At 36.2% G+C, this 27858-nt stretch overlaps 1 protein-coding gene across 1 annotated transcript; it reads right to left on the bottom strand.

Annotated features, from left to right (window-relative positions):
* Positions 1 to 632: 632 nt before the first annotated feature.
* Positions 633 to 27829, bottom strand: LOC144452239 (inhibitor of nuclear factor kappa-B kinase subunit alpha-like). Its single transcript, XM_078143291.1, has 20 exons — positions 27724 to 27829; positions 24096 to 24313; positions 22737 to 22949; positions 15317 to 15478; positions 14178 to 14267; positions 13512 to 13639; positions 11847 to 11905; positions 11215 to 11263; positions 10529 to 10661; positions 9988 to 10182; positions 8695 to 8803; positions 8157 to 8274; positions 7351 to 7452; positions 6426 to 6475; positions 5915 to 5985; positions 5230 to 5351; positions 4269 to 4318; positions 3501 to 3603; positions 2585 to 2723; positions 633 to 2153 (listed from the first exon to the last, which is right to left on the bottom strand). The coding sequence occupies exons 2-20, from the start codon at positions 24297 to 24299 to the stop codon at positions 2073 to 2075; spliced, it is 2178 nt and encodes a 725-aa protein (XP_077999417.1). The 5' UTR covers positions 24300 to 24313; positions 27724 to 27829; the 3' UTR covers positions 633 to 2072.
* Positions 27830 to 27858: the final 29 nt, after the last annotated feature.

Genomic DNA, 27858 nt, shown 5'->3' on the forward strand with positions numbered 1-27858 from the left:
TGAAACACCCAAAAGTACATGTATAATGAATCATATGTTGGTAGACGTATGTAAGTATACACAGAACATGGTTCAATAAATCCAACTGTATTTGGTTTTGATTGTGGCCTCAAAAATCGGCACCCTCAACAGCAAGAATATGGCAAAATGGAATTCATGAGTATCATCCACTGTTATTTTTGCAAGTGTCACACTGAAATCTAATTTAACAATTTCTGTTGTTATTATCGCGTGAAAAGCTTTACAGCCCGAAATCAAAATGGTACCTAATTCAAGATAAAGCATTTGGTTAAGATTTTAACTGGTTCTTACACTAATTAGACCTAAAAAAATTCTTCAGTTCAGGTTACCTAACCCCACCTAGTTTTTCATGGCGACCCGAAACTTTTTTTGTATTCAAGAAAAAAATAATAAAATTGTGAAGTCTTGCGGGAAATAGTGGATGTGGAAACTAACATCAACTTAAAAAGATAAAACTGTTCTTCCAATCTGGAATGGCTGTACATCTGATGGGAAGAAACCAATAACACAGAGACCATGTGGAAAACAACACTAAACATAACTACCTGAACTAGATACTCACACATGGAAAAAAAATACCCCCCCCCCCCCCCCCCCATTCTAAAATTGAATGTAACTGGAACCACACAATCTTTTTTTAGGCCTTACGGATAAAATTTACCACTGACTAACGAGTACAATGTATGTCACTTCATAAGTAACTGAGAACCATTTTCAATGATTATGTTGTTGGGTATTTGATGAAAAAATGTTCGGTTGCAGCTATTGCAGATTTAACCCACATAGACAAAATTATGGAACACTTCCATAAACTATGGCTAACAAAATTAATCTTAAAATATAGACTATGAAAATATAAAAGTTACATAATATAAAAAAATATCTTTGTTTGCTATCAACAATTGCTATTCATAAAAGCTATAAGTGTTTCCGAAATTGTAATATAAAAGTTCTAATTGCTATGGAAAATACAATATAAAAGTTAGACTTGCAAATGGCATATGAAACATAATATACATCAAATGTCTACTTTATGACAAAACTGAGTACAAATCTAGCAAAAAATATAACATATTTGGAATAAAAAGTTTTATGTCAACTACAGTTTGTGGTTGAAGTGGTATCAGTGAAAATTCGGGGTCTGAAAAGTAGAGGACTGTTTCAAGTTATCTTACAGTAAATTCGGGGTTGCCTTGGTGTTTCACTCATGTGACATGACATTTTTTGCCACACACTCACACAACTTACTATGCTACAGAAACAATTATATAGGTGTCGCACATAGTGGGGATGTAGAAGTAGATAAGTTACCATGTTGATTATCAGTTGGAAAATAAACAATTGAAGTTATTGAAATCATCAAATCCAAGTGTAATGTTCTCAGCAGAAGCAAGTTTCTCCTGCATTGTTAAACAATAGCAATGATTTTCAGTGTTCAATGTGATTGGGTAAATGATACTGCTGTGTTGTGTCTCTGCTATTGTTAGTCTGGAGGTAAAATGTGTCTATCTTTGTGTCAAAAACATCATGTCCCTTGAGTGAAACACCAATGCATCATTGTTTGTATAACTATTAAGACTACACTATTACATGTTTGAATGACATTTTCTGTAAAAACTCCAAAAATAGAAAATGGCAGATTTAAATTACAACAAATGAAAAGAGATATAATACTCTGCACTATTCTGCAAGGTATCATTGCCAAAACTACAAGGATGGAAATTTAGAATTATCACCTATACTTCTCCAAATGATGATCCTAGGTTTCCTCTCCAGAAAGTGCCATAGAGGGCTCCTTAACCTGATTGATGTAGTTTTGTGATATAGTCTTGTCATGGCACCCTCTGGAGTGGCAAGACACTAAAATTGTATGGCTGACTTCCGCTTAGGGAAGCAGAAACCACATAGATATGTAGAAAGTTAATAAAGTAGTCAACGTAACTATAGTCTGGTATGCTGTAATAGGGCGCCCTCACACATCAGTCAACCGATGAGGTTGGAATGAGATGACGTAACTTACAGTCTATTAGATGTAACTATTGTTACCTCAACTAAACTTGAACCACTAATTTCATGTTGGCTGGTTTTTCTGTGTTCAGGTTTGTTACTGCTGACACTACTTGACTCTGTAACTGTAGAAAGAGAAATGACACTATTTAGTATTGGAGTATCGATGAACTTCTGAAAGACTGCACATCTGGGACCAATCTGACTGAAATCAAAGTATCCAGTCAACCAAACTTTTATATATAAGAGCTTGTTCCTCATCATTCTGAAACAATCAAAGAAGTCATGTTTACCATCTCATGTTAAGGAAACCATCAATCTATTGCCCACACAGTTAACACAGTATTCACTGGTTAATGTGAAGTATAATATGGAATTCTTGTTGTCTGTTTTACAACATTTGCATTGTGACCCCTATATTTTCTTCTACAGTTTCATCTCAGAATGGCTTGCAATTTTCTTGAAGTAACAACAAAGCTTAGGAATTTGATATCTATGTTATATAAACTAACACAATCTATCAGCACTAAAAATTGTTAAGATTGTAGCACTGTACCTTCAATAATGCCCATACATCCTTCTGTCTTTGTCGATGCATCTCTGATAGCTTCTGCCCATCTCTCTCTAAACTTTTCTCTGTATCTGACATCTTCTTCAGTAAGCTTAAAATTTCAAGTCTCAAAGTCAAAGCATCACTGTTGTGAGAGAGAGCGAGAGGATGTGAGAGAAGAGTGAGGAGAGAGAATGTGAGGAGAGAGAGAGAGAAGTGTGAGAGAAGGAGAGCGAACGAGTGAAAGAAAGCGAGAAATAACGAGCGATAGAAAACAGAGAGTAAATATTTATACTGTATAAAAGGCTATGTCAAAAGATCAATGTCTTTATGGCCTGGATATGGTATTATGGACTGAAGTTTTATGATGGAAGATTCACGAAACCCTATCTGTAAAGGTTTTATCATGTACTCCATGTAGTAGTATGGAAACATTAAAATCACATTACCACATAAATGGACGATGAAATATTACTGAATTCACACAAATGTAAAATGAGTAAAGAAATTAACAAAGCAAAATCATTGAGCGAACGGATATCAATGAGTGTGCCACTTACGATATTTGGGTGCTGGGGCGTTATAGAAAATTATTGCATGGGTTCAATGCATGTGCTTTCTATTGAAGTGTACTGAAAGTGATACTGGGTAAATGATATGATTTTTGTGTTGAGCCAGACGACTGTCTATTTCAGGTAATTTGGCTGCCAGTGTAATTATAAAGACAGGTTGTACAAACATAATTAAGATAATGTGCATATCTCACAATAATTTAGTACATAATATTTGGCAGTTTTGAAAGAAATCAGCTTGTGTACATCAGAAATATGGCTGGACAGGGACAAACAGAACCTTTTCCTGCCTACTAGGGGCTAATCATAAAAAATACACAAAATGGACTTTTGTAGTCATTGTAACATACCTGATATGTCCTGATATGTTTTTGTGAAATTTCTGCCAGGCAGTTGTTGACTTGTAGACAATTCCAAACATCTCACTACAATTGAAAGACTTGTCACGCTGGTCTAGAGGACACAAATGTATAGAACAAAGTCAGGTTGGTGTATAGAACCAAAGAATGCAAGATTTCTCACATTAAAAGGAGAACATTGTTCCAGGAAATGAAGGCATTTTCACAACTTAGGTTCGAGAGTCATTTCATGAATTCAAATCACATAAATTTCACATGATTCATAATCTTATATCAGTTAAATCAAACATGATTCCAAAGAAAAACTTAGGCAAAATAAAAAATAGTGTGTTTCCAATAATCAGACTGTCTATAAATTACATCATTGGATCATTTATAAGTTATATCCTAATACCAGGTTTGTGTTCAGTTAAATTGTAAGTGATTGTTAATTGTACATCAGTAAGTAGAATACTGTGAGTACCATTTAATATGCAGAAAAAAATACATTCCAAAAAAGATGGAAACTAAGTGCATGTTTTTTACGACATCACAATTTGTGTTCTGGCATTCTTAGAACTGTTGATTGCATAGTTGGGACTTCCTGTGGATTTTTGATATGTATGGCAAATTATGTCATTACAAATTACAAGTGATGGTTAAGTATAAATCAGTAAGTAGAATACTGTGAGTACCGTTTAATATGCAGAACAAATTACACCCCAAAAGTATATAAACTCAGTCTGTGCTGCTTTAAAAGTTCAGAAAATACTTACTCACCTTTAGGTGTCTGAAGAACATTCAAGTAAAGTTTCTGAGCTTCATTTTTCCTTGAAATAAAAACAAAATATTGTAAAGTGTAAATTTCTAGTTGTATGCATTCAAAAAGAAAATATGGAATTTTTTCCTTGGTTCTTCTATGCCTTGACACCACACATCTATCACTGGTACTATGGTGTTCATAATACAAAGTCAAAATATTCAAAATTATTTTGCCCAAATTTTCTTACACTGAAGTGGTCATATGGATGATGATTGGGTATTCACTTTGGATTTTTTTTTCATTTATAAAACAATTTTATCATGGCTTCCTACTTGAAAAATCAATGTCAAACAAGATTGACAAAGTCCTGTTTGTAACTCAATACATTGCAAAAGCTAACTAATGTGTAAAAAGTTTGTAATTGTATATATATACAATGACACCTTTATTAATCTTTTGCGACTGAGTTACAAATAAGGACTTAGCATAATGTTGTTCCACATTGATTTTCATGTAGGAAGCCATGATAAAATTGTTTTATAAATTAAAAATCCAAAATAAATACCCAATCATCATCCATATGACCACTTTAAGCTTGCAAAGATACCATCATAACATTCTCCAAAATTGTTCTTCAATCAACCAGAAAATACTTGTAACACAAGGGTTTTGTTACTACATGTCTTGGAGTCAAAGTGATAAGGCCCCTTATGTTACTGAACTTTTGAACCTAATAGTCTTTTCACTGTGGTACATAGTTCACTACTTTTTAGGAATGGTATTATTTATAACTTTTCACAGGTCTGGTAGAGTGGATCCTTTGGTCCTATTCAGCATTTTTCTTCTCAAGTTCATCTTCATTCCCAGCTGAAGATAGCTGTCAGTCTTCAAAATATTTGATATTTTAGTGCACTGCTCACTGGTGAAATTAACTTTTATTGAGAATTCTACAGTGAATGATATTATTTGAATACTCACAAGTTTTCAATTTCAATTGATGTTAGTTGTTCTTTCTTGCTATTGTTTTGAGGATTTAGTTTTTCTGTTATTCTGTCTTGGAGTCGCGATGCTCTCTTCTCTATGTCATGCATAAAGTTTTCCTGTAAAACACAAAAGTTTCAACAAAAAAGATATGTTTTTTGATACACAGCCAAAGTACTTTATTTTTTGTCTATGTTTCGGTTCCATGACTACTGCCTTCCTAAGGACAAACTGATGATAACTGATATACAACCAAGTTATTTCATGTCTATGTTTCGGTACCATGACTACTGCCTTCCTCAGGACAAACTGATGATGATTACTGATATACAACCAAATTATTTTATGTCTATGTTTCGGTACTGTGACTGCTGCTGTTGCCTTTCTCAGGACAAACTGATGATAATTACTGTTTACCACTAGATGGTGGTATAAATTGTCCCATACATGACTGAGTCAAACCTCCCTGTTCATCACTGGGGAGGATTTCAAAAATTGGTTACAATGAAGTTCAACAATTACACAGATGCCAGACCCCCCTCTCCCCTAAATGAACAAAGTTTGTTAATTGAGCTTGTATGACACCGTGTGATCATCCCTAAGGACAATCTAGAAAGAAAACAGAGATGGCCCAAATTTAAGGCATGCTGCAGGGTGTAACTTTCAGAGAAATTGTGCTTACCTGACAGAATATATCCAGCCTGTCAAAGTCTTCCTTGGACTGCTTCCAGGAATCAAAGATCTTGTCTGATTCTGATGACAAAAAGAAAGTAACCAAGTCATTTTAAACCAGCACTATCTGCAACTGCAACATTTTTTTCAACATCAAATAACCAAAGATATATTCGCTAAAATTGGTCAATTAGTTATAAAAAGACACTGTATCTGTTAAGTAGTGGTCAATATTATCTCTACGTAGTGTAGTGGTAAGTTTAAATCTTGAGCGAAAGTTAGGTTGTGTATCTGTCGCCATGTTAAAACTAGTAGTTTGTAACTGCAGTATCATTTTTCGATCAGACAACCCCAATATATTCACTGAAAATTGTTAAAATAGCAATAATTAGACATTGTACATGTTGATCAGTGGTTAATATTATTCATTAGCAGTAGCGAAACAGGTTGAAATTGTGATCGCCATTGAGGGCGCTGTTGAGGCTTAGTTACAGATGGTATCACTGTAAAATAGTACATACCTATTCCTGTAGCACACTGGTCTAAATAGTTGTCAACATCAAGTTCAAGACTGGAAAACAAGAAATGATATTATAATACCATATTTGTGTTATAGATACTAGATGAGAGATTTGGCATTCATGATTGTGCTGTTATTGCACACATATACTTGATGAGTGAATTCCAACTTTGATAGTATCGGTTACCCAGACTCTCATTGGTGGAGGTTCTCACTTAATGGCTACCAGCCCCAGAGTCTCAGGAAATAGTACACAGAATTTATGCGACTTCTGCTTTTGATTAGGACAAATGCATCATGGGAAAAGCCCCAGCCAAGAATGTGATGTCGAATCTAATCCCAGGCAATTCAAGCTCCTGTGTCACATATTTGACAGTATACAGCAACAGATACTTACATAATATCATTTTACAAACTTCATCCATGCCCTTATTTACATGATTCCGACATCCCAACCAGTAAGTAAGTCACATTGTGTACTATATCTCTAGACTCCCTGGGTGGTGATAGCCATTGAGTGAGAGACCCCCAGTGATGAGAGTCTGGGTAACCAAGACTAGCTGTGCAAATACTAATGAATACTGAATCGCCATAGTAATGGATTCTATTATGTAACAACAGAACTAGCATTAGTAAGCCATCATGTATTTACAGGCACTGGTAATTAGCTATTTCTTTCAAAAGGTTACTCATTAATATTCAATAATCTTATCGACCTATTGGTTGACCTCTCCTAAACATGTATGTAAATTATACTAACAATAAAAAGTAAAATCACTTTTTCCATGTAAGGATGTAATAACATGAACATCTCATTCTATTGTTACTACCAGCACTTCATATTAAATGTTATTAAATGCTTCAAAATAACAGCCGTCAGGTGCCCATTGCAGTCTATGTCTTGATAGATTTAAGGAAACTTATACCTTTCTTTGAAGAAGTCTACTTTTCCTAGGAATTTATGGAATGATGCCATGAGGAGAAATGTCTGCTTTGATAGGGATAAGTTTAATTCCAGGACATGATGTCTGAAAGTAACAAGAAAAACAATGCCAATGGCATTGTAGCACAACTGTAGAGTTTGAGCAACAATGTACACACACACAGTAATGTACACACACACACACACACACACACACACACACACACACAAACAAAGACACGAGACAGACAGACAGACATGTGTATCTTGATCACTATCCCTAAAACGATGCCCTCTGTTTGTATTTCACAACTATCAAAACTAAATTACAACTAATGTATTATTTGTGAACAAAAATCCCTGGGAATGGCGATGTGATAGACTCATGAAAACTTTGATGTGGGACTCTGATGGCAACTGTAGACAATCAAACACCTCACAAAAGGTTACAGGTCTGAATATGTTTTTAAGTCCAGTGGTCATTCAGGATGAATGTCAAGATGAAGTGTTTTTTTCTTTCTCAACAAACACAATGTATCAAATCATGACCACTATGTAAGGTCTTAGAGATGATTCCATTATTTCACTCAATATGGAGGGAGGGCGTGTGGAATCAATGTGAATGCTAAACATTTTTGCACTTCCAATCACATTTTAAAATCTTTCACATCTTCATTGACAACAAGTTCTGTACTTATTACTGAAATATTGATAAGTTGATGGACAACGGACAGTGGCGAGGATCAACCTAACCCTTAAAGCTCCACTCAGCCGATACTCACAGCGAAGCTAAGGGAGTTGATTACTTACATGATTGCCTTGTAGCCTTCTTCCAACCTAGTTTGATGTTTGACTAATTGATGACAGAAATATACACGATGTCTATAAATACTTCTTAGCTGAGAATATGGAACTTGAAGACTGGAATCTGAAAGACAACACGCCAGTAGATAGTAAACATACATTGTATATTGTATCAAGTCATTGTAAACATTCTGGTTAGAGAAAGCTTCTTAATTGCTCAATGAAAGTTGAGTCACAGTGAACGCTGCTAGAGCTGGTGAAAACTCCCTGAGTTCTTAATCCATCGGGCAGGCAGGCAGGTGGGTGGGTGGGCGGGTGGGACACTGCAGTAACAGTGTTAGAATTATGGCAGTGTGATTGGAAGTGGATACTCAGTCTAACAGGGAAATATGCTCAGAAAACAGCCTACTACACTGATCTCCATTAGCGCCATCATACAGGCAAAGTCTGGTACTTTTGTTTTTTTTGTGTACTAGGGACTAAGGGAGTAATACTGTCATATGGCAGTTCAGAAAACATTATGCAAATAGCACTGCTGACTTACCAATTCCCTGGATTACTGGTGGTGTTATTCTATGGATCAGGTCTGAGGCATTCCATTCACTGACTTCGTGTGATGTAGCAAACACTGATACAAACAAGTCTTGTGGACCCTACAAGATGAAATATGCCATATTCTCATTTACTAGAAAAATGAAAGATTGCATAGTAGTTTGGCCACAGGGGGTGCTATTCCAAAGCACTTTTCATCATGAAGTATTGGCCAGAATCATTCTGTATTACAGATTGTATGATACGTAGTGTCACTCCGCCCTAACTGATGTGTGAGGGCGCACCGCCACGGCCTACCTTACAGACTCTCAGTATTGCAGTATAATTTTAAGTTGACATTCACATTTCATGACATTGAAAAAGTGTTTCCTGATTGAATCATATACAAGTGGTATTTGACTCTTAGCAAAGTCCAATTCAAACAATCAATGCCAAGTATGGTATCTGATAACAGGAGGTCATAAAATAGATGTCTTGTGTTCAATCTCAGTCTAAGGTTCAATCCCTTGTATTTGCAACATTGTCTATAAAAATAGTGTTTCTAGTAAGGTCAACTTCACTCAGTCTAGATATTGGCATGTTGTGTTTTATGACCTCCTATTATCAGATCGATACCACACTTGGCATTGATTGTTTGAATTGAACTTTACAAAGAGTGAGTACGTATGTCATAACACCACTAGTGCACACACTAGCTCCAGTGCAGGTAATCACCAGTACGTATGTCATAACACCACTAGTGTGTGCACACTAGCACCAGTGCATGTAATCACCAATACGTATGTCATAATACCACTAGTGTGCACACACACTAGCGCAGGTGCAGGTAATCACCAGTACATGTGTCATAACACCACTAGTGTGCGCACACTAACACCAGTGCAGGTAATCACCAGTACGTATGTCATAACACCACTAGTGTGCGCATACTAGTGCAAGTGCAGGTAATCACTAGTACGTATGTCATAACACCACTAGTGTGCGCACACTAGCTGAAGTGCAGGTAACCACCAGTACGTATGTCACAATACCACTAGTGTGCGCACACTAGCATACTTGTTTATATACATGAGTCTTATCAATTGACTTTATCTTCAAAATCAAAGTTGTGTCTAGTCCTTTCACATTGGTCATTTGAATTTCATTGTGTCTTGAAAATCAAAGTTGTGTCTATTCCTTTCACACTGGTCATTTGAATTTCATTGTGTCTTGAAAATCAAAGTTGTGTCTATTCCTTTCACACTGGTCATTTGAATTTCATTGTATCTATTTTGACTGTACTTACTGGTTTGGAAGAACACTTCTTAATCCAGTTACTTTCTTCAGGAGAGCTGCCATTGGGTAAAAGTAACAACTGATCATTGGCTGTTATCCCACAATGCTTTGCCACTTCCTCCTGTAATTTGCATAGATTATCTACATCGCCCAGCATTGGATAGGACAAAAATTTGTTGTCATGGATACTGTAAATATTGACTATCTGAATAAGAAAGAAATGGATGAAATGTAAAAATAAATGTAAAATGTAAAATCTGTGAAGTAGTTATAAAATAAATATACAGTACATTGCAGATTAGGCCTAGAAAAAAAAAATTGTTTGGTTCCGGTTACCTGACCCCACCTAGTTCTTCACACCAACCCTAAACATATTTTTTTTCAGCCAACCCAAAACATGTTTTTCTTTTAAGAAATATTGCTAAATACTTAAAACTAGAGTTAACAAGAAATACTCCCTACTACTTCAACATAGTAATTCACATTTTTTATGACAAATAGCCCCCCCCCCCCCCCACAGACTACTTAGTTTTTTGATGCTGTATACTGACCTTGACTTCCAAGATATCATCCAAGGCACTGAAACAATGGATTCTATTGTCTTCTTGCAATGGACCACCACGTAAAAGAGGTTCTAGAAGTAACATCCACATCAACCACCTCTCCATGTTAATCTTCATATATCTATAAATAGCAATGACCTTTGACATGTATCAGGTGACCAAAACAATAGCATGATTTTTGATGAAGACCAACCTGGCCACAATAATTTGTCCACATGGCATCGATCAGAGTGGCTTTTTGTGTCTGAATTTCAGAATGTCTGATGTACTCATTCTAACCAGACTGGACTGTGTCACTTTCAGTGTAGCCTTTTACATTGCGATCTGTGGTTTCATTTTGATGTCTTGATACCCACTTGTCACAATTTCTGGTTACATTTTGTCTAAAATGAAATAAACATTTAAATGTACTGCAGCTCAACGCATACTAGGTCCTGCAAATATTTTGATGTCTACATTTGATGTCTGCATTGTTGCACATTAGTTCATTTCATTCAGACAAAATGTAGCAAGAAACTGTATCCATTCAATCTTGCTATCTGAAAGTGTAATATGTGCTGTTTTGTGTTGGTGTTTATATAAATGTGTGGGTGTGTCAAACAAGACCAGTGAACACTGACATGCAAGAGGCTGTAACTTTAAAAATGAAAATGAACAGGAAATGTGAAACTTACTCTGAAAGATTATTTGGAGCTGGAAGTTCATTAGAATATTCAAGACCTCCTAAGGGTAAAGAAAACAAACAGTCAATGGACATGTACACAGTACAGCCTAAGAGATGATTGGACAATGCCACACAAGCTCAATAAGTGAACTTCCTTCATTTAGGGAGAGAGGGGATCTGGTGTCAATATGATTGCTGAACTTCATTTCCGTACTTCTAACCAAATTTCAAAAAATGTTCACACCTTCAGTGATAACAGGTTTTGTATTTACTACTGAGATGTTGATAAGTTGACTAAAATTTACTTCTAATGTGAGATACAGTGTTGGGTTTTTGGTAGTATTTTATGTGTTTACTATAATGTTTTTACATTACATCGATTGTAGTGATGTGACTGCTACAATTTTAATCATGGTTTACATCATATACAAACGTGTTGATGTCACACTTATGAATGTTTGTGTAGTGGGAGAGGGAGGGGGTTTTTGTTCTAAACAAACAAAATTTGTTAATTGAGCTTGTGTGACATTGTGTGATCATCCCTAAATGTACCTGAACTGTATTAGAACTGTTAGTACATACATACACAATGATAATTCACATACATATGACATACTTGTTCAAATATGAAATATTACCTACCTGCAGGTTTCTTGATAGCACATATATGGTCAGATTGCTTTTTGCTAACAATACTCAGCCTACAAAGATAACAAACAAACTGTCACTGGTCATATATAATAACCTATATAATAATGGCATTGCTGCTGAATATTAAGTACAAAATCAATTTCTAAATGATAGCAAAATAACAATATATGTTTTGTACAGGTCATCCACTCACTATTACCTTAATTACGTTTATCATAAGCTACAACTGTCTTACACATCATACTGGTAGTAAGTACTTACCATTCAGTATAGGACAGTGGTAAGTACTTACCAATAAGTATAGGACAGTGGTAAGTACTTATCAATCAGTATAGGACAGTGGTAAGTACTTATCAATCAGTATAGGACAGTGGTAAGTACTTATCATTCAGTATTGGACAGTGGTAAGTACTTATCAATCAGTATAGGACAGTGGTAAGTACTTACCAATAAGTATAGGACAGTGGTAAATACTTATCAATAAGTATAGGACAGTGGTAAGTACTTACCAATCAGTATAGGACAGTGGTAAGTACTTATCAATAAGTATAGGACAGTGGTAAGTACTTACCAATAAGTATAGGACAGTGGTAAGTACTTACCAATAAGTATAGGACAGTGGTAAGTACTTATCAATCAGTATAGGACAGTGGTAAGTACTTACCAATCAGTATAGGACAGTGGTAAGTACTTATCAAGCAGTATAGGACAGTGGTAAGTACTTATCAATCAGTATAGGACAGTGGTAAGTACTTACCAATAAGTATAGGACAGTGGTAAATACTTATCAATCAGTATAGGATAGAGGTAAGTACTTACATATCAGTACAGGATGGTGTAAGTCACTTACCAACCACCACAGGATGGTGTATGTCACTTACCAATCAGCACAGGATGGTGGAAGTCACTTACCAATCAGTATAGGATGGTGGAAGTCACTTACCAATCAGCATAGGATGGTGGAAGTCACTTACCAATCAGCATAGGATGGTGTAAGTCACTTACCAATCAGTATAGGATGGTGTATGTCACTTACCAATCAGTATAGGATGGTGTATGTCACTTACCAATCAGTATAGGATGGTGTATGTCACTTACCAATCAGTATAGGATGGTGGAAGTCACTTACCAATCAATATAGGATGGTGTAAGTCACTTACCAATCAGTATAGGATGGTGGAAGTCACTTACCAATCAGTATAGGATGGTGTATGTCACTTACCAATCAGTATAGGATGGTGTATGTCACTTACCAATCAGTATAGGATGGTGTATGTCACTTACCAATCAGTATAGGATGGTGGAAGTCACTTACCAATCAATATAGGATGGTGTAAGTCACTTACCAATCAGTATAGGATGGTGGAAGTCACTTACCAATCAGCATAGGATGGTGGAAGTCACTTACCAATCAGCATATGATGGTGGAAGTCACTTACCAATCAGTATAGGATGGTGTAAGTCACTTACCAATCAGTATAGGATGGTGGAAGTCACTTACCAATCAGTATAGGATGGTGGAAGTCACTTACCAATCAGCATAGGATGGTGGAAGTCACTTACCAATCAGTATAGGATGGTGGAAGTCACTTACCAATCAGCATAGGATGGTGGAAGTCACTTACCAATCAGTATAAGATGGTGGAAGTCACTTACCAATCAGTATAGGATGGCGAAAGGAGTGCAAATGGTCTGTGACCCGCAATAGCTTCAAACACAACGGTGCCAAATGACCAATAGTCCACAGCATGGGAATACTCCTTCTTGCCATGCATTTCAGGAGCCTGATAGTTTCAAAGAAAAAAAATACACAAAATTAACAGTTAAGCTATCCATGTATATCTAAGTATACCTAAACAGGTGACAAGGGTGCCAAATCCTTTTTCATAATTTCTGAATACCCCCCTCAATAAATGTGAGGAGGGTGGATAAGGATAATGGTGTAATCATATGGTGCAAACATTGAATGATCCATACATAGATTTAGACTAATATTTGTATAACATGTTATTGTCATGTGAACAAATGTTTCTTTCTTTATGTATTTATTTATTTATTTTGCAATAAGTTGGCCACATAGGACACATTAATAAATAAAATATAACATACAACATATATATCATGGAAAATATATATCACTTTATTTATTATTCAAAAAAAAATTTTGGCTGGGAATTGTAATTCTTATAACATGTCAAGTGAACATTTATATCAGTGATGGGAAATGTACATAAATTTTGTAATTATGATTTTTTTTCCTGATAGCCTGTTTTCCATAGTAGTATTGACAGTAGAGAGACTGAATATGATGACACGACTTACCAAGTACTGAATAGTTCCTACAAGTTCTCTTGATTCAGGATCTTCATCCCATCTGACTGCATAACCAAAGTCTGTTAGTTTATAGACCACCTGGCATGGCGTAAATAAAAACATTTTATAAGTTTCATCATTGAAGACATATACCCCGGTATATTAAGGTCAAAAAAAAAAAATAATGTTCCGGTAAACTGACCAAACCCTAGTTTTTTTACTGCCGACCATAAACTTTTTTTTAGGTAGTAAATTCAAGAAAATTATCGAAAATCAAAAATGTTTGCAAAGTTGCGCAAGAAAATTAGTGAGATTTGAAGATGTCATCGCCTCATGTGATCAAAACAACATTGTGGAAGACAGCATACCACGTGATGTCTTCTTGTATTATACATAAAGTGCGATCACATCAATGATTTAAAAAAAAAAAAATCCTACATACCCATCCTATTTTGAAACTGGGCATTATCGGAACCACACAATTTTCTTATTTGGCCTAATATGTATGATGCTTTGATTCTATTTTATGTTATATGTATTCACAATCTATTGTAATATATTAATTCTGAAATGCTAAAAGCATGTACTGAGAGAGATACATCTACCCCCATGTAAGCTAGTTGAAATATAAGTTATAAAACACACTCATGTATATGATGCAGTTTTCTTCATGCAACAGGATAAAACTCATGGCAAAAGGTTCTTGTTCTTCTTGTCACTCTTTCTATTATACCCTTTTATAATTTGTATTTGTCATCGTGATGAGAACCCTTATGCTGTTCATATTTCTCTAACTGAAATGAGACCCCTATGTCATTCATATTTCTCTTGCTTTCAGAATACTAGTAGTACACCAAAAATACCCCCAAAAATGTGCTAAAAATAGAAAAATGACTCGTATCAATTTGGCATGTACAAATCTGAGTAGCCATACACCAATGAATATGCACACAAAACATCAAAGCAACCCATGCGATGGTTTCAGAGAAGATGAAAATAGAAAGAAGTTGATGGACAGACTCAGCTTTCGCTGACAGTGGAGCTTATAATTGTAGATTAAATTTTGACGGAAAAATAAAATTTTAGGATCTCTACGTATTTACAGATAAGATTATTTTTAAACACCTCTGCTTGTTAACTATTCTCACCTTCAAGTTGTCTTTATAGTGTAGTGTAATATTTTCAGGTTTGATATCGCGATGCATGATTCTCTTGTTATGTAAATGTTCAATGGCAGCCGCCAGCTGCTTCACTAACTCTCGAACATCGTATTCCTGTAATCCGCAACAATTTTCTGGACGTCTTAGAACCTGCATGAACACATTTTAGACATGGCTGTGATGAGTATCAGAATTGATCAATATTTACAGAGAAGCTGTTCATCAAGAAATGTACTTTCTACCATATTGTCCAGTCTGTCTGCTGTATTTGATGCCTGCTTAATACAATGTTAGTTCACTTTTGTTTTGAAATGCTAGTATAGATGGTGTGCAAGATGGTTTCCAGTATGATTTACAGAAAAAAATGAGTGTTCAATTACAAATTATGAAGACAATATGTCAACTTTTACGAGTGTCAACTTTTACACTCGTAAAATACAAACATACAATCATGTAATGTTAGAATAACAAACATACAAATACACACTTGAGGAAATATACAATGTACACACGTACATGTACAAATCCACAAACACATACACAGTGACTCCCACACCCCAACACACACTGGTACACAAAACAAATACAAACATACAGGAATTTTTTGTACATACATAAAGATTTTTCTTTATTATTAAAAGACATTTAGACTACAGTTTAAAAATATACATATCTCCATTATAAATACTACAAGAGAACCCCATGACACATGAGTACAAGTGTGGCGTACATTGTACGAGGGGTATTTGCAGGAGTGCTTGTAGTGATCTTTGCAGTCTTACTTTCATGAATGCACTGTATTGTATTCCTGAGGCATATTCTACTATCATGACTATGTCCCTTTCACGTTCTTGCTGAAATCAGACCGTGGATGAACAGAGCCTGGGAAAGTAAACAAATGAATTGGATTAATAACACTTGGCTCAGCATGTTGGAACAGCAGAAACTTGTATCCACACACCGTGGTTTGATAAGAACAGTTTTGTGACCTCTTAATGTGTACATGAAATGCCAGGGGAACTTCACATTTGTTTGTGAACATGTCTTATGTAAAAAGGCCATAAAACTGTTGTTATCAAATGATGAAATGTAACAAGTCTCTGCTGTTCCAACATGCTGTGCCAAGTGTTATTAATCTAATTCAGTTGTTTATTTTCCATGTTTGTAACAGGTTCTGTCCATCCACGGTCTGATGTCAGCAGTTGTATCTTCACTTGGAGTACACTCTGATACATTTATTACCATAATCTGCCACAATGACCAGATGGTCATCATCAGATATGCAAATTCCAGTGGGGCTTTCAAGACCATCTGTTAGACTACTAACAAGACAGCTAAGGAAAACACCATTGGCATTGTATTTATTGACACATTTGCTCTGATAATCACTGACATAAACACACCCATCTTTCCCAACTGCCAGGTCTTCTGGGTCTTCAAACTCTCCAAACTGATACAGAAAATTACCATCTGACCTAAAGACAGACATCTTACTAAGCAATCGACAAGCCACATAAACAAGGCCAGCATTGCTAATAGCAATACATGCTGGTGTTCTGGAAAATTCTCCATTTTCATTTCCTTTATGACCAAAAGACATTACTGACTCTCCATCTAAGGTATAAATTCTAACACAGAAAGACTTACTGTCAACAACATACAATTTACCATTAAGCTGATTAAATGCAATACCGACGACAGAATTCAGTTCACCTTTCCCGATAACTCGGATTAATTTCCCATTTTCGTCACAGACAATGACTTGGTTATTTCCACTGTCTGTGACAAAAATGTTGCCATCAACGACAACTGCATATTGTGGAGAAAATGGTTTCTCCGAGCCAGTGAAGTGAACTCTCCGTAGGTACTGTCCTTGTAAGGTAAATATCTGTAACCTGTTGTTGGCAGAATCACAGACTAAAAGATGGCGTTGTGATGTGAGGGTTACCCCATAGGGACCATTCAGTTGCCCGTCCCCACTCCCTCCTGCACCAAACTTATACATTAACCCTGCTGGTGCAGTTACTTGAAATGTCATTGGTGACCCTTCCACTTGTACATTGTCTACTGTCACAGAAAGTCTATATGTCCCTGTTAATGTACAAGAAAGTTGGAGACGAGCTGTACCGTTAGCCTTCTTTGTCACTTTCACATCTTCTTTAACATTATCAGGTGCCATCAATACAGCTTTTACATCTTTCGCCGCGACTCTTAATTCTGTCGGAGACTTAGGACGTAAAGTAGCCAGCACTATTTCATTGCTTTTGGCTGATAGCGGAACATCTTCTAACACATACACACATCTCTTGTCTGTAACCTTTCCCATGAATTTTGCATCAATTATTTTCGATGAAGGTTTGACTTGAAGATAGCCACTTTCTATCGGTGCAGGGTTTGTGTCAGTTTTCAGGAGACTTTGTATTTGTGTTGTCATGGCTGTCTTTGATGCCATGAGTTGTGTTGGTGAACCACAATGCATAAAGTTAGTAGCATACTCTTCTACTGCATAGATATCACTATCTAAACACTCCATTTCTTTGCGTTGTGCATTTAGGTTGGTTTTCTGTCGGTTGTACATGTCTGTCAATTCTTCCTGAAGAGTTTGACCAGCTGCTTTGACTCTTTGTGTAATCTTGTCTATGTGTCCTTTCAGTTTCTTGTTCTCATTCCTATAGTTACTTTCTAGCTTCTCTGACGTCTCCTGTATTTTAGTCACACTTATCTTAAGTTCTTGGCATTTTGTTTTCAGCTTCTCCACCATTTCTCCCAACTCCTTTACAAAGTCATCAGCAGAGTCCTTCAGATATCTATGCTTGTGTTCATAATGCCCAACCATTCCACACTCTGAACAGATTGTTTCCTGGCAGGTATCACAGTACAGTTTTAATTCAATGGTTGGGTGACTGCCACAATACATGGGCCCCTGAACAGAAGTGGGGTCCTTGACCTTTGACCTCTCATAATCAACTGGTGTCATGAGGCGATGGCTGCGAGTCAAAGGAATTTGTCTGTGAGCACGAACACAGTTTTCACAAATAGCCACAGGACAGTCAGTACATACTTTAACAATAACTCCAACTTTGCATGCTTCACATGTCTGTGCTCCACTTACAGTGTCACTTTTCTTGTTGTCTACTAACACACTCAGGAAGTTGTCTGTAGTAAAATTGGATACACCGCCCTCGAGTAGTTCATGTGATCTCCGGCACAGTGGACAGATGAGTTTTTGACCACCATTTTTGTCAGCCAACTGGGCTAAACACCCTTCACAGAAAATGTGAAGACAAGGCAGAATCTTTGGAACTTTGTAAAACTCTGAACAGATTCCACAGAGCAGAAAATTATCATCAATATCAGCTATTATATCGGTACTCAGTGAATGCTGGTATGACGCCATTGTAGCTAGCTAGCCATTGATGTCAATGTCTAAAAAAGGCCACCTAACTTGTGAACTGGAACTAGACTTTGGATATTCACATGCAGAAAACAAGTAAATGATATTTTTGTAATAATAACCATGTTTACAAGTTTAATAAAATAGTTCCAACGGTACTGTAGCACAACTGTAGATTGATGATGTAATTTTACTAGACACCCAAAGTAACATCCCCACCATATATTGTACAGTCATGTATTATTGTATATCACAATAATCTGCCCAGCCGTTTTTGAGCTTAAGTTGTTCACACACAGACACACAGACACACACATACACACAGACACACACACACACACACAAACACATACACAGATAGAGTCAGGCAGACACACAGACACGTGTATGCACATGGCACACACATACACACATACACAGATAGACAGTCGACAGATACACAGACAGACACGCGTGTATGCACATGGCACACACACATACACACACACACACACACACACACACATGCACATGCATACACACACACACACGAACAGACTGTAATATGCATATACCACTTTTGAACTTCAGATCAGCAATGCTAACAAGGAAAACATATTTTCACATATGTGTTATATTTGTAAAACATATCTTTTATTCATAATAAAATTATGATTCATGCATCTCTGATTGATGTTTATTTATCAACAACTGAATGTAGTTCTGACCATATTACTATAATACTGAAATATATCAATTTCATATTACTGGTCTTGGACATCAGACTTTCAGAATATTATGAGGGGCTGCGTGAACATGTACATGTATATAATAATAGTACACAATGCTCTTCACTATCTAGTCCTTCATTCTCTACGTACATATACCTCCTGTATGTGTATGTAGATTTATACAATACACATGTACAGGTGTACATCAATAACATGTATGCATGTGTTTTGGTACAAGCCAGTTTCATTGTACAAACACTTTAAGACAGTCGTTGTCTCTGTCAGCTACAACTAGTTTGACTGGTGCATCATCAGTCAATACTAGACCACTGGGATAGGCCAGGCCATCTTCATCTCTATCGATACGACAGATGAATCTTCCACTGACATCAAATTTCTGGACACTATGTTCAAAGTCACTGATGTACAGATATCTGTCCTTGTCCATTGCAATGGCCAATGGATAATTTAGTTGACCATCACTTTTGCCTGGAATGCCAAACTTGTACAGGAACTTATCATCTGCATTGAATGCCTGGATGCGGTGATTCTCACAGTCTGTTACATACAGAATTCCTTGGTTGTCGATGCACATCGAGCGAGGTCCTTTGAATTCTCCGTTCTTATCACCATACTTGCCAAAAGAATTGACGTATTCACCATTCTGTCTGTACCTTTTAATACAGTGCCCATCTTCCTTGTTTGTGTTATCTAAATCTCCATCCCAATCAGTGACATACACAGTACCATCTAGAGGACTAATGCAGATACTTCTGGGATTCTTCAGTTCATTCTGTCCGAAGCATCTGATAATATGTCCGTCTTTATTACTAATTACCACTTGGGCATTATTTATATCAGTCATGAAGTATTCATCATTAGACGACACTGCTACATCCAGTGGTTTAAACTTGTTTTCAAAATGTGTGAATTCAAAAACCTTCACACACTTCCCATTAATACATGTATCAAGTACTTGTGATCTGTAGTTGTTCATGTCAGCCACCACTAGGTTTCCATGTCGGTTCTTGGTGACACTGTTAGGCATCCTGAAGTGACCTTTATTACTTCCCTTTTTACCAATAGTCTTCACCATTCCTTTGATGACAGGTATTTCAAAAGGTGATCCTGGTATTGGTTTATCTCCTATCACTATGGTAACTTGGTATTTTCCATCCCTTTCACCATGTATCATCACAGTGTGTTTACCATCTTTGTTGTCAGTTGCTGGGATGTCTTCTTGTGATCCATCTGGTTTTCTTACTTTCACTTTCACTTCTTGGTTTGGCATGACTGTCTTACCTCTGCTGTCTTTAGTTGTTATCAGTAACATGACAGATTCACCTTTCACTAGTCTCTTTGGAATGTTTTCAACTGTACACAAAGATGGACACACATCATACCCCAGAACTCCCAGCATTCCATCTGTAGTGACATCATCAGAGGGTTTGAATGTGACCATTTCCTGTTTAACCTCAGGTTTGGTTTCCATGGCAACTAAGTCATCAATTCGTTGTACAATTGTAGATTTACTGGACACAAGTTGAGCTGCACTGCCATGGTTGACTAATGCCTCTACATATCCAGATGTACTGATAATGTTTTCATATTTGAATTCCAAATCAGTGATCTGAGTTTCTATTTGTTTGACTTGTAGATGGCAGTCTGTCTTCAACCCCTCTATCAATGTACACTGCTCTTCTTTAACCTTTCCGATCTGAGAGTTAATGTCTTTTATCTTAGTCGTCAACATCTTTGTGCATGTTTCTTCTTGTTTGTTTACTTCGCATTCCAACGCTTCAAACTGACCCTTCACTTTCTGGCATAAATCTACAGCTGTCATTTTACTTTCATCTGCCTCCTTTGCTTTCACCTTCAACTTTTTCACCATTTCTAACAACTCTTTGGCATACTTGTCAGCCACTTCTTGTAGATATCTATGGCTGTGGTCTGGAATACGGTGATCTATAATTGTACACTCTGAACAGATTGGTACTTGACACGTATCACAGAAATAGTTGACCTCATTTGTAGGATGACATTTACAATCTTCAACAGACAAAATGGCTGACTGGTTTGTAAACTTTGTCTTTTTATGTTCTTCTACAGACAGTACTGTATGTGAGCTGGAATGTTTCAGTCTCCTGTGTACTGACTTCAGACAATCATCACAGAAAAACTGCTTACAATCTCTACAAAAGTGTGTAGCATCATTATTTTCTTCACATGACTCACATTTATGTTCTGTTTTCTTTGCCTCTTCTGTTCTTTTCTCAACCACCTCCAGTAGTGAGTTCATGTAAAAGTTGTTCTTCAATGCTGAAACTCCACCAGAGGGTAGGTCCACTTCCTGCTGACATGTTGGGCATATTAAGGCTCCTTTTTTCTTTACAAGAGTCTCCAAACAGTGTAGACAGAAAGTATGATGACATGGTAGAAGTTTAGGTACCTTGTACTGCTCCAAACAAATTGAACAAGACAGACAATATTCTCCAATTTGATCCAGAATTTCTTCTGGTGTACCTCCGGAGGCTGCTGCCATGATGGCTGCCGACTACAAAAGTAGGTTTTACTACAATGTACATAAATTATACTTGTGAGGTGATTTAGGACTCCCTAAGTTAAGAAAGGTAAACAATCACAGTACATTGTACACAGGGCAAGTCTGATAGCATTGCAATGGAAACAGTGTCATAAATGAGATAGAGATCCCTAAATTTATGGTTCATAGTTCTTTCTTTCCCTGTGTCATTTTTTTTATCCATAAATATTGGACTGGGTCTTGTTGTGAATACATAAACACATATTAACTAAGCAGTACTAGCATGTTATTAAGACAATATGGGTACAACGTATTTCACATCCCCTGTACAAGAATACTATGTGAACCTTACAATGCACAGCAAATCTGACATCATTGAAATATTTGTAATTCGGCTTCAAAAATAGTTTTAACATTAATGCTGCCTTATGAATGTATTACATTTTCCAATCTGTAATGGCTCTACATCTGATAAGAAGAAATCAGTAACCTAGAGACCATTTGGAAAACAATGGAAAACATAACTACTAGACACTCACACATCAAAAAAAAAAATCTACCTACCCCATCTATTCTAAAATTGAGCATAATCAGAACCACACAATTTTGTTAGACCTAATACGCCACATATGCCACCCCCAACACACACACATGCACATGCATGTGCACACACACATACACATGCCCACATACTCATATCTGCTGGGCATACACCCATACATGAGGATTGTGGCTGTTTGGGATTATCACAAAACCCCTTACCTTTCGGAGATCGCCACCATTACAGTATTGTAAAGGTAATTTCAAAACTTCTCCATCTTCTGAATGTTCTAGAAGTTCTGCTACTTTTACAGCTTTCACCACATTCTCATGTTGCAAGGTTTGCACAATTTCCACTTCTCTCCTCCAGTGGACCATCATTTTATCATTGACTTGTTTGTTGCGTTCCTTCAATGCTACCCGTTCACCAGTCTCCTGAAAGTAATGAAAAAAATAGAGCCAATGATGTTGTAGCCCAACTGGTACATTATGAACAATGTAATTTTTCTGAGTGTTTGATTGGTGGGACTTCATTATGTCTCGGCAAGTTGATGCATAATTATCTAATCTGATGTAGTGCACACAGTGCCATTTTCTTTGGCTATTCCGTTTACTGTCATTTGTTCTTTTGTGAGCACTCTTTACATACATCTGACACAATACCATAGGTGTTCCCAAGCTGCACACGAGAGCGCTGAGTGAATTCACACAATCGATGAAAACATGTAATACACTGAAATGTATGGTAACAGTACTTCAGAGCATACTGTTTGAAAAGAACAGGAGCACAGGGCACAAACAACAATGTTATCATTATTGTGTCATAGTTCTCTTTCTTTCAATTTTGAAAGTTGAGTGTTATATGTTCAATTTTGTCAGAATAACAGAGCAACATCCCGTACAAAAGTCACAAGTTTACTACATGCATGTGCAACTTTGCAACCAGCTTGTAGACAGCTTGTAGGGTCTATTTAAAGATTGCACCTGAAGCTTGTGCATGCTTGCAAACCCAGTAGTGAAGTTTCTGTCTCTTTGTTACAAGCTTGTGACATGCTTGCAGTACCCTGCACACTTGCAAGCCTTTGAGGCAAAGAAAAATTTCATAAGATTCCTGTCAGCTCTGCAAGCTTGTCACTTGCTTGTCATATGACAATGTATGCTTTTTTAAATAACTGTATAATTTTGCCAGAATAGCAGAGCAACATCGCGGACGAAAGTCGCAAGTTTGCTACATACATGAACAAGTTTGCTACAAGCTTGTAGACAGCTTGTAGGGCATGTACAATGTATATAATTATGTATGACTAGTGTAAATGTTTATTTATCTGCATTGCCATTCCACATTTTATCTTTGCAATATACAGTCCAAGGATTCTTTTAGGTGACAATATATAAATACTTAACTGTTAGAACACGTCAATAACAATAGAACAATCCCTGTATGATCTCAAAACTTCCTAAAATAAACATCATTCCATAATCTATACCTGGCTACTCTTTCCTGGTAAATGTACTAGTGATAGTTTGTTATCATAAATAAGTGATGGTATTTTCAAACTATTCATTCAGTACATTTTATACCTTGTTTTTCCATAGTGACACAGTTCCATATCTTCCGGTACCTAACACTTCCACCATTTTCCATTTACGACTCTTGGACTTGGTCTTGTTTGTGACTTGAGCCTCACAGTTCCCATGGTTACTTGTGATGTCATGCTGGTTGTCTTGTTTACTAGTGATGTCACTGTGCTTCTGTTTACTTTGTACAGGTGTCCCATGATTCATGGTTTGAGCTTCAGCTGTAAGATACAACACACCCATAAAGATTTATTGAACTACATTGTATGACACATGTACTGGTATTTACATACAGTATGTGTGTATGTGTGTATGTATGTATGTTCGTACGTACGTACGTACGTATGTATGTATGTATATATGTACGTATGTACGTACGTACGTACGTACATACATACATACATACATACATACATACATACATACATACATACATACATACATACATGCATGTACTTTGAAAGAGAAGTGTTGACAATCAAAGAGTAAAATACAAATGTAGTCATGCATTATCAGTTGATTAAGATAAATCTTACACAGTGTTTACTTAAAGTAACTTGTGTTCAAACACACCTAGTATAAATGACAGAAATACAGGAAGTCTAACATAACAACATTACAGCACTAACCACTTCTGCATAGCATGCCATTCATCAGTGTACAATGCTCCCTCAGAGTCCCTGTTTGCTTAGTCACGACTCAACACATCTCTGTCTTTCACATACGATGTTGGACCAGTGTTTTATTAAAAGCAGTAAGTATTAAAGTCAAATTCGTAGACCCAAGTTCAACATATGTTTTTGATTAACTGGGTTCTCTAAATTATCATACATGTATGGCACAAAAACTTGTTTGTTGAGGAAAGTTAATAATTAATATGTAATATTTGGTTCAAAAGCAAACAATTTGGTTTCATACTTCGTATTAATACATAACTAGAGTGATTATACAGTTTCAATTAGGTGGCACGATATTTTTAACTTCTCACACGTTTTTTTTTTGGTTATACAAAATACACCAACAATAACAGACACTGATTGCACACATGCCAGGCCTCCACATGCACATAAATTAGATTTACATTTTATCTCACTTCTGACACAAATAAACAGTTTTGTGTTTAGATCTCCATTGAACAAATAAGCTATTGAAAGTTATTGCATTGCAGGCTCAGATTTTGACACATACAGTGCCTGCTTGTCGGCAGGAATGTGGTGTTGTTTATATTTGTAATGAGTGGTTTGTGGGAAGCCTGTTTCTTATCTATCTAAATTGTTCTTGGGGAACATACAATGTGTATGATATGTGCAGTTGTTCTGTGATCCCTCAATGTTTTACCTGTACATGTTATAACATTGAATATGACTGTTACTGTTACATTATCATTTCTACAGATATAAACAAACTGATAAAAACATTGCTGAGCCCAATCAAAGTCACCTGCTGTTGTTATTGTATATATTGTTGATTTTACCTTAATTTTTCTGTGCAGGAAGTCTTTCCTTAGCTCACTTCATTCAAGCAATTAACACACTGGTGTTTTTTCAAGGGGTGTACATCATTACCACCTCATTATCAGGATTCCCAAATCTTAGTAGAAACACTGAGGACCGTACGGAATGTGTCAAAATAAAACGTGCATGTACTTTGTACAAGCAAATTGTAGTGTTCATACAATGAAATGGGTTGATCACTGTTTACACCAATTTATTAGTATACTTTGCTGTCTACAATTCCATAATTTATAACTCTCTTATCAAAACACCTGTTCTTATTTGTATCATACCTACACATACACACACCTAGGTATAATCTAGATAAAATAACACCATCATGGTTTTCTATTGGATTTGTCAGCAACCTACTGTATTATACTGATATCAGTGATGATCCAATTAATTTTTTTATCAAACAATTTAATATCTCAACGATTTATTGGATAATTATTCGTATCACAGGCTGAGGTCAAAGTTCAGAAATGAATTAGCATACTACAAGCAAGCCAAGTTGAATGCATTTGAAAAAAAATATCCTTTGCTGTCTGTAAGTTAGTTACATGTAGTTAGTTTATTTCAATAAAACAACAAGACCGACAGCACAGATATACAAATAAAAACTGGTACAAATTGTTGAATTACTTGGATAACCCACAAACTTGTGACAAAGTGAAACACTTAATTTTTTGTTTCAAGTGGGGTCCATACAGTGATTCAAGAAAGTGGCGGGATTAGCAAAGGTGTTTAACTAGATGAAATAGGAAAGAATAACAGAAGTAGGGAAAATGTGGAGGCAAACTAACTAATAACAAATAAACTCGCTGTAATTCTGTAATTTATAACTCTCTCATCAAAACACCTGTTCACCTACAGTGTATTTACATTTGTATATCATACCTACATGTACACCTAGTTATAATCTTGCTATGGAAAACAATGAAATTTGCAGAAGCCTTATTATTTACTTGTATTACTGGTGGCAATGCTAGACTAACAAATACTCACATCCCCTAGGTTGCACTGAACACCTGTGAAAAGCTTGCCTCCTATTGGTCAGTAGTTATGTCATGCTGGTGACAATGCTAGACTAACAAATACTTGCATCCCCAAGGTTGCAAGTTGAACACCTGTGTAAAGCTTGCCTCTTATTGGCCAGAAGTTATTTCATCCCAGACAATAATTTCCCACTTTACTTCAAACTGTGGAAAATTTAATTTATTTTCCATGTTCATAAATTATTCTTGTGCAGATATACTTATATATACAAGCGTTCTCCACATTCAGTGGACTAATCATGACCTACAGATGTGAGAGTATTAATTTTGTTACTTTATCTTTTTACTACAATGTACTTATCTTTTGACTTAAGTTGTAGTGACAAGACAGTTCCCTTTCAAAATAGGTCACTCATATTTTCCTTGGCTGAAAAATATTCGGGAATAGTAAACAATTACTACCACCTCACAAAAAAGTAGAAAATATTTTCATCTTAGGTACCCACATAAATTTTCAGAGAAATATATAAACTATCAGAAAGGAAATAGTCTAATAATTTTTGACATAAAATTTTAGGCCTATAAATGGTTTACACAACTCTATGGAGACTTGTGCATCAGATTTAATGGTAAAAATATATATGTATGAGGACCTATACACATGAAATAAGTTAACACAAATAAAACTGTACAATACATATTTTTACAGGAGATTTTGTCTAGCTTGCAAATGAGCCAATGATTCTAACAAAGGAGCATTGTTTGCATACCATTCTGATATCAAAATCATGGTTTGATTGTTTGTATTTGTTGTTATGACTTATAGCATATTATTATTAACAATTCTGTATATGACAAAGGAAAGTAATGTAAGTTACTATCGGAGAATAATAATTTTGTGACAATTTTCAACATGTTGGGTTTAGGCTAACCGGTAAAGTTAGTGATGCCATTTACAACGACCATAAAGGTAGACGTTCTCGTAGTTTTACTACACAGTCATATGTACAGTGTACCTGCATCCACAGGATTACACATCGTGACTGTCACACTGAGTCATTGAGTCACAAAATCTCGTTGTGTGAGAATGTTTGAGTTCACGCCGCTTTCTCCAAAACAAACATTTTTACGTCTACTTACTGAAACTGCGTCCGAAGTCGTTCGACTTGCTTGAGTCGTCTCTTCACACTCCCACCACCAACATTTATAACAAAGAACAGGAAATCTCATATAATTCGAACTTGAAGGTCAGTGATGAATGAATGACTGAACTGG

Source organism: Glandiceps talaboti, chromosome 22 (genome assembly GCF_964340395.1).
Source record: "Glandiceps talaboti chromosome 22, keGlaTala1.1, whole genome shotgun sequence".
In the NCBI taxonomy this organism is placed as follows: domain Eukaryota; kingdom Metazoa; phylum Hemichordata; class Enteropneusta; family Spengelidae; genus Glandiceps; species Glandiceps talaboti.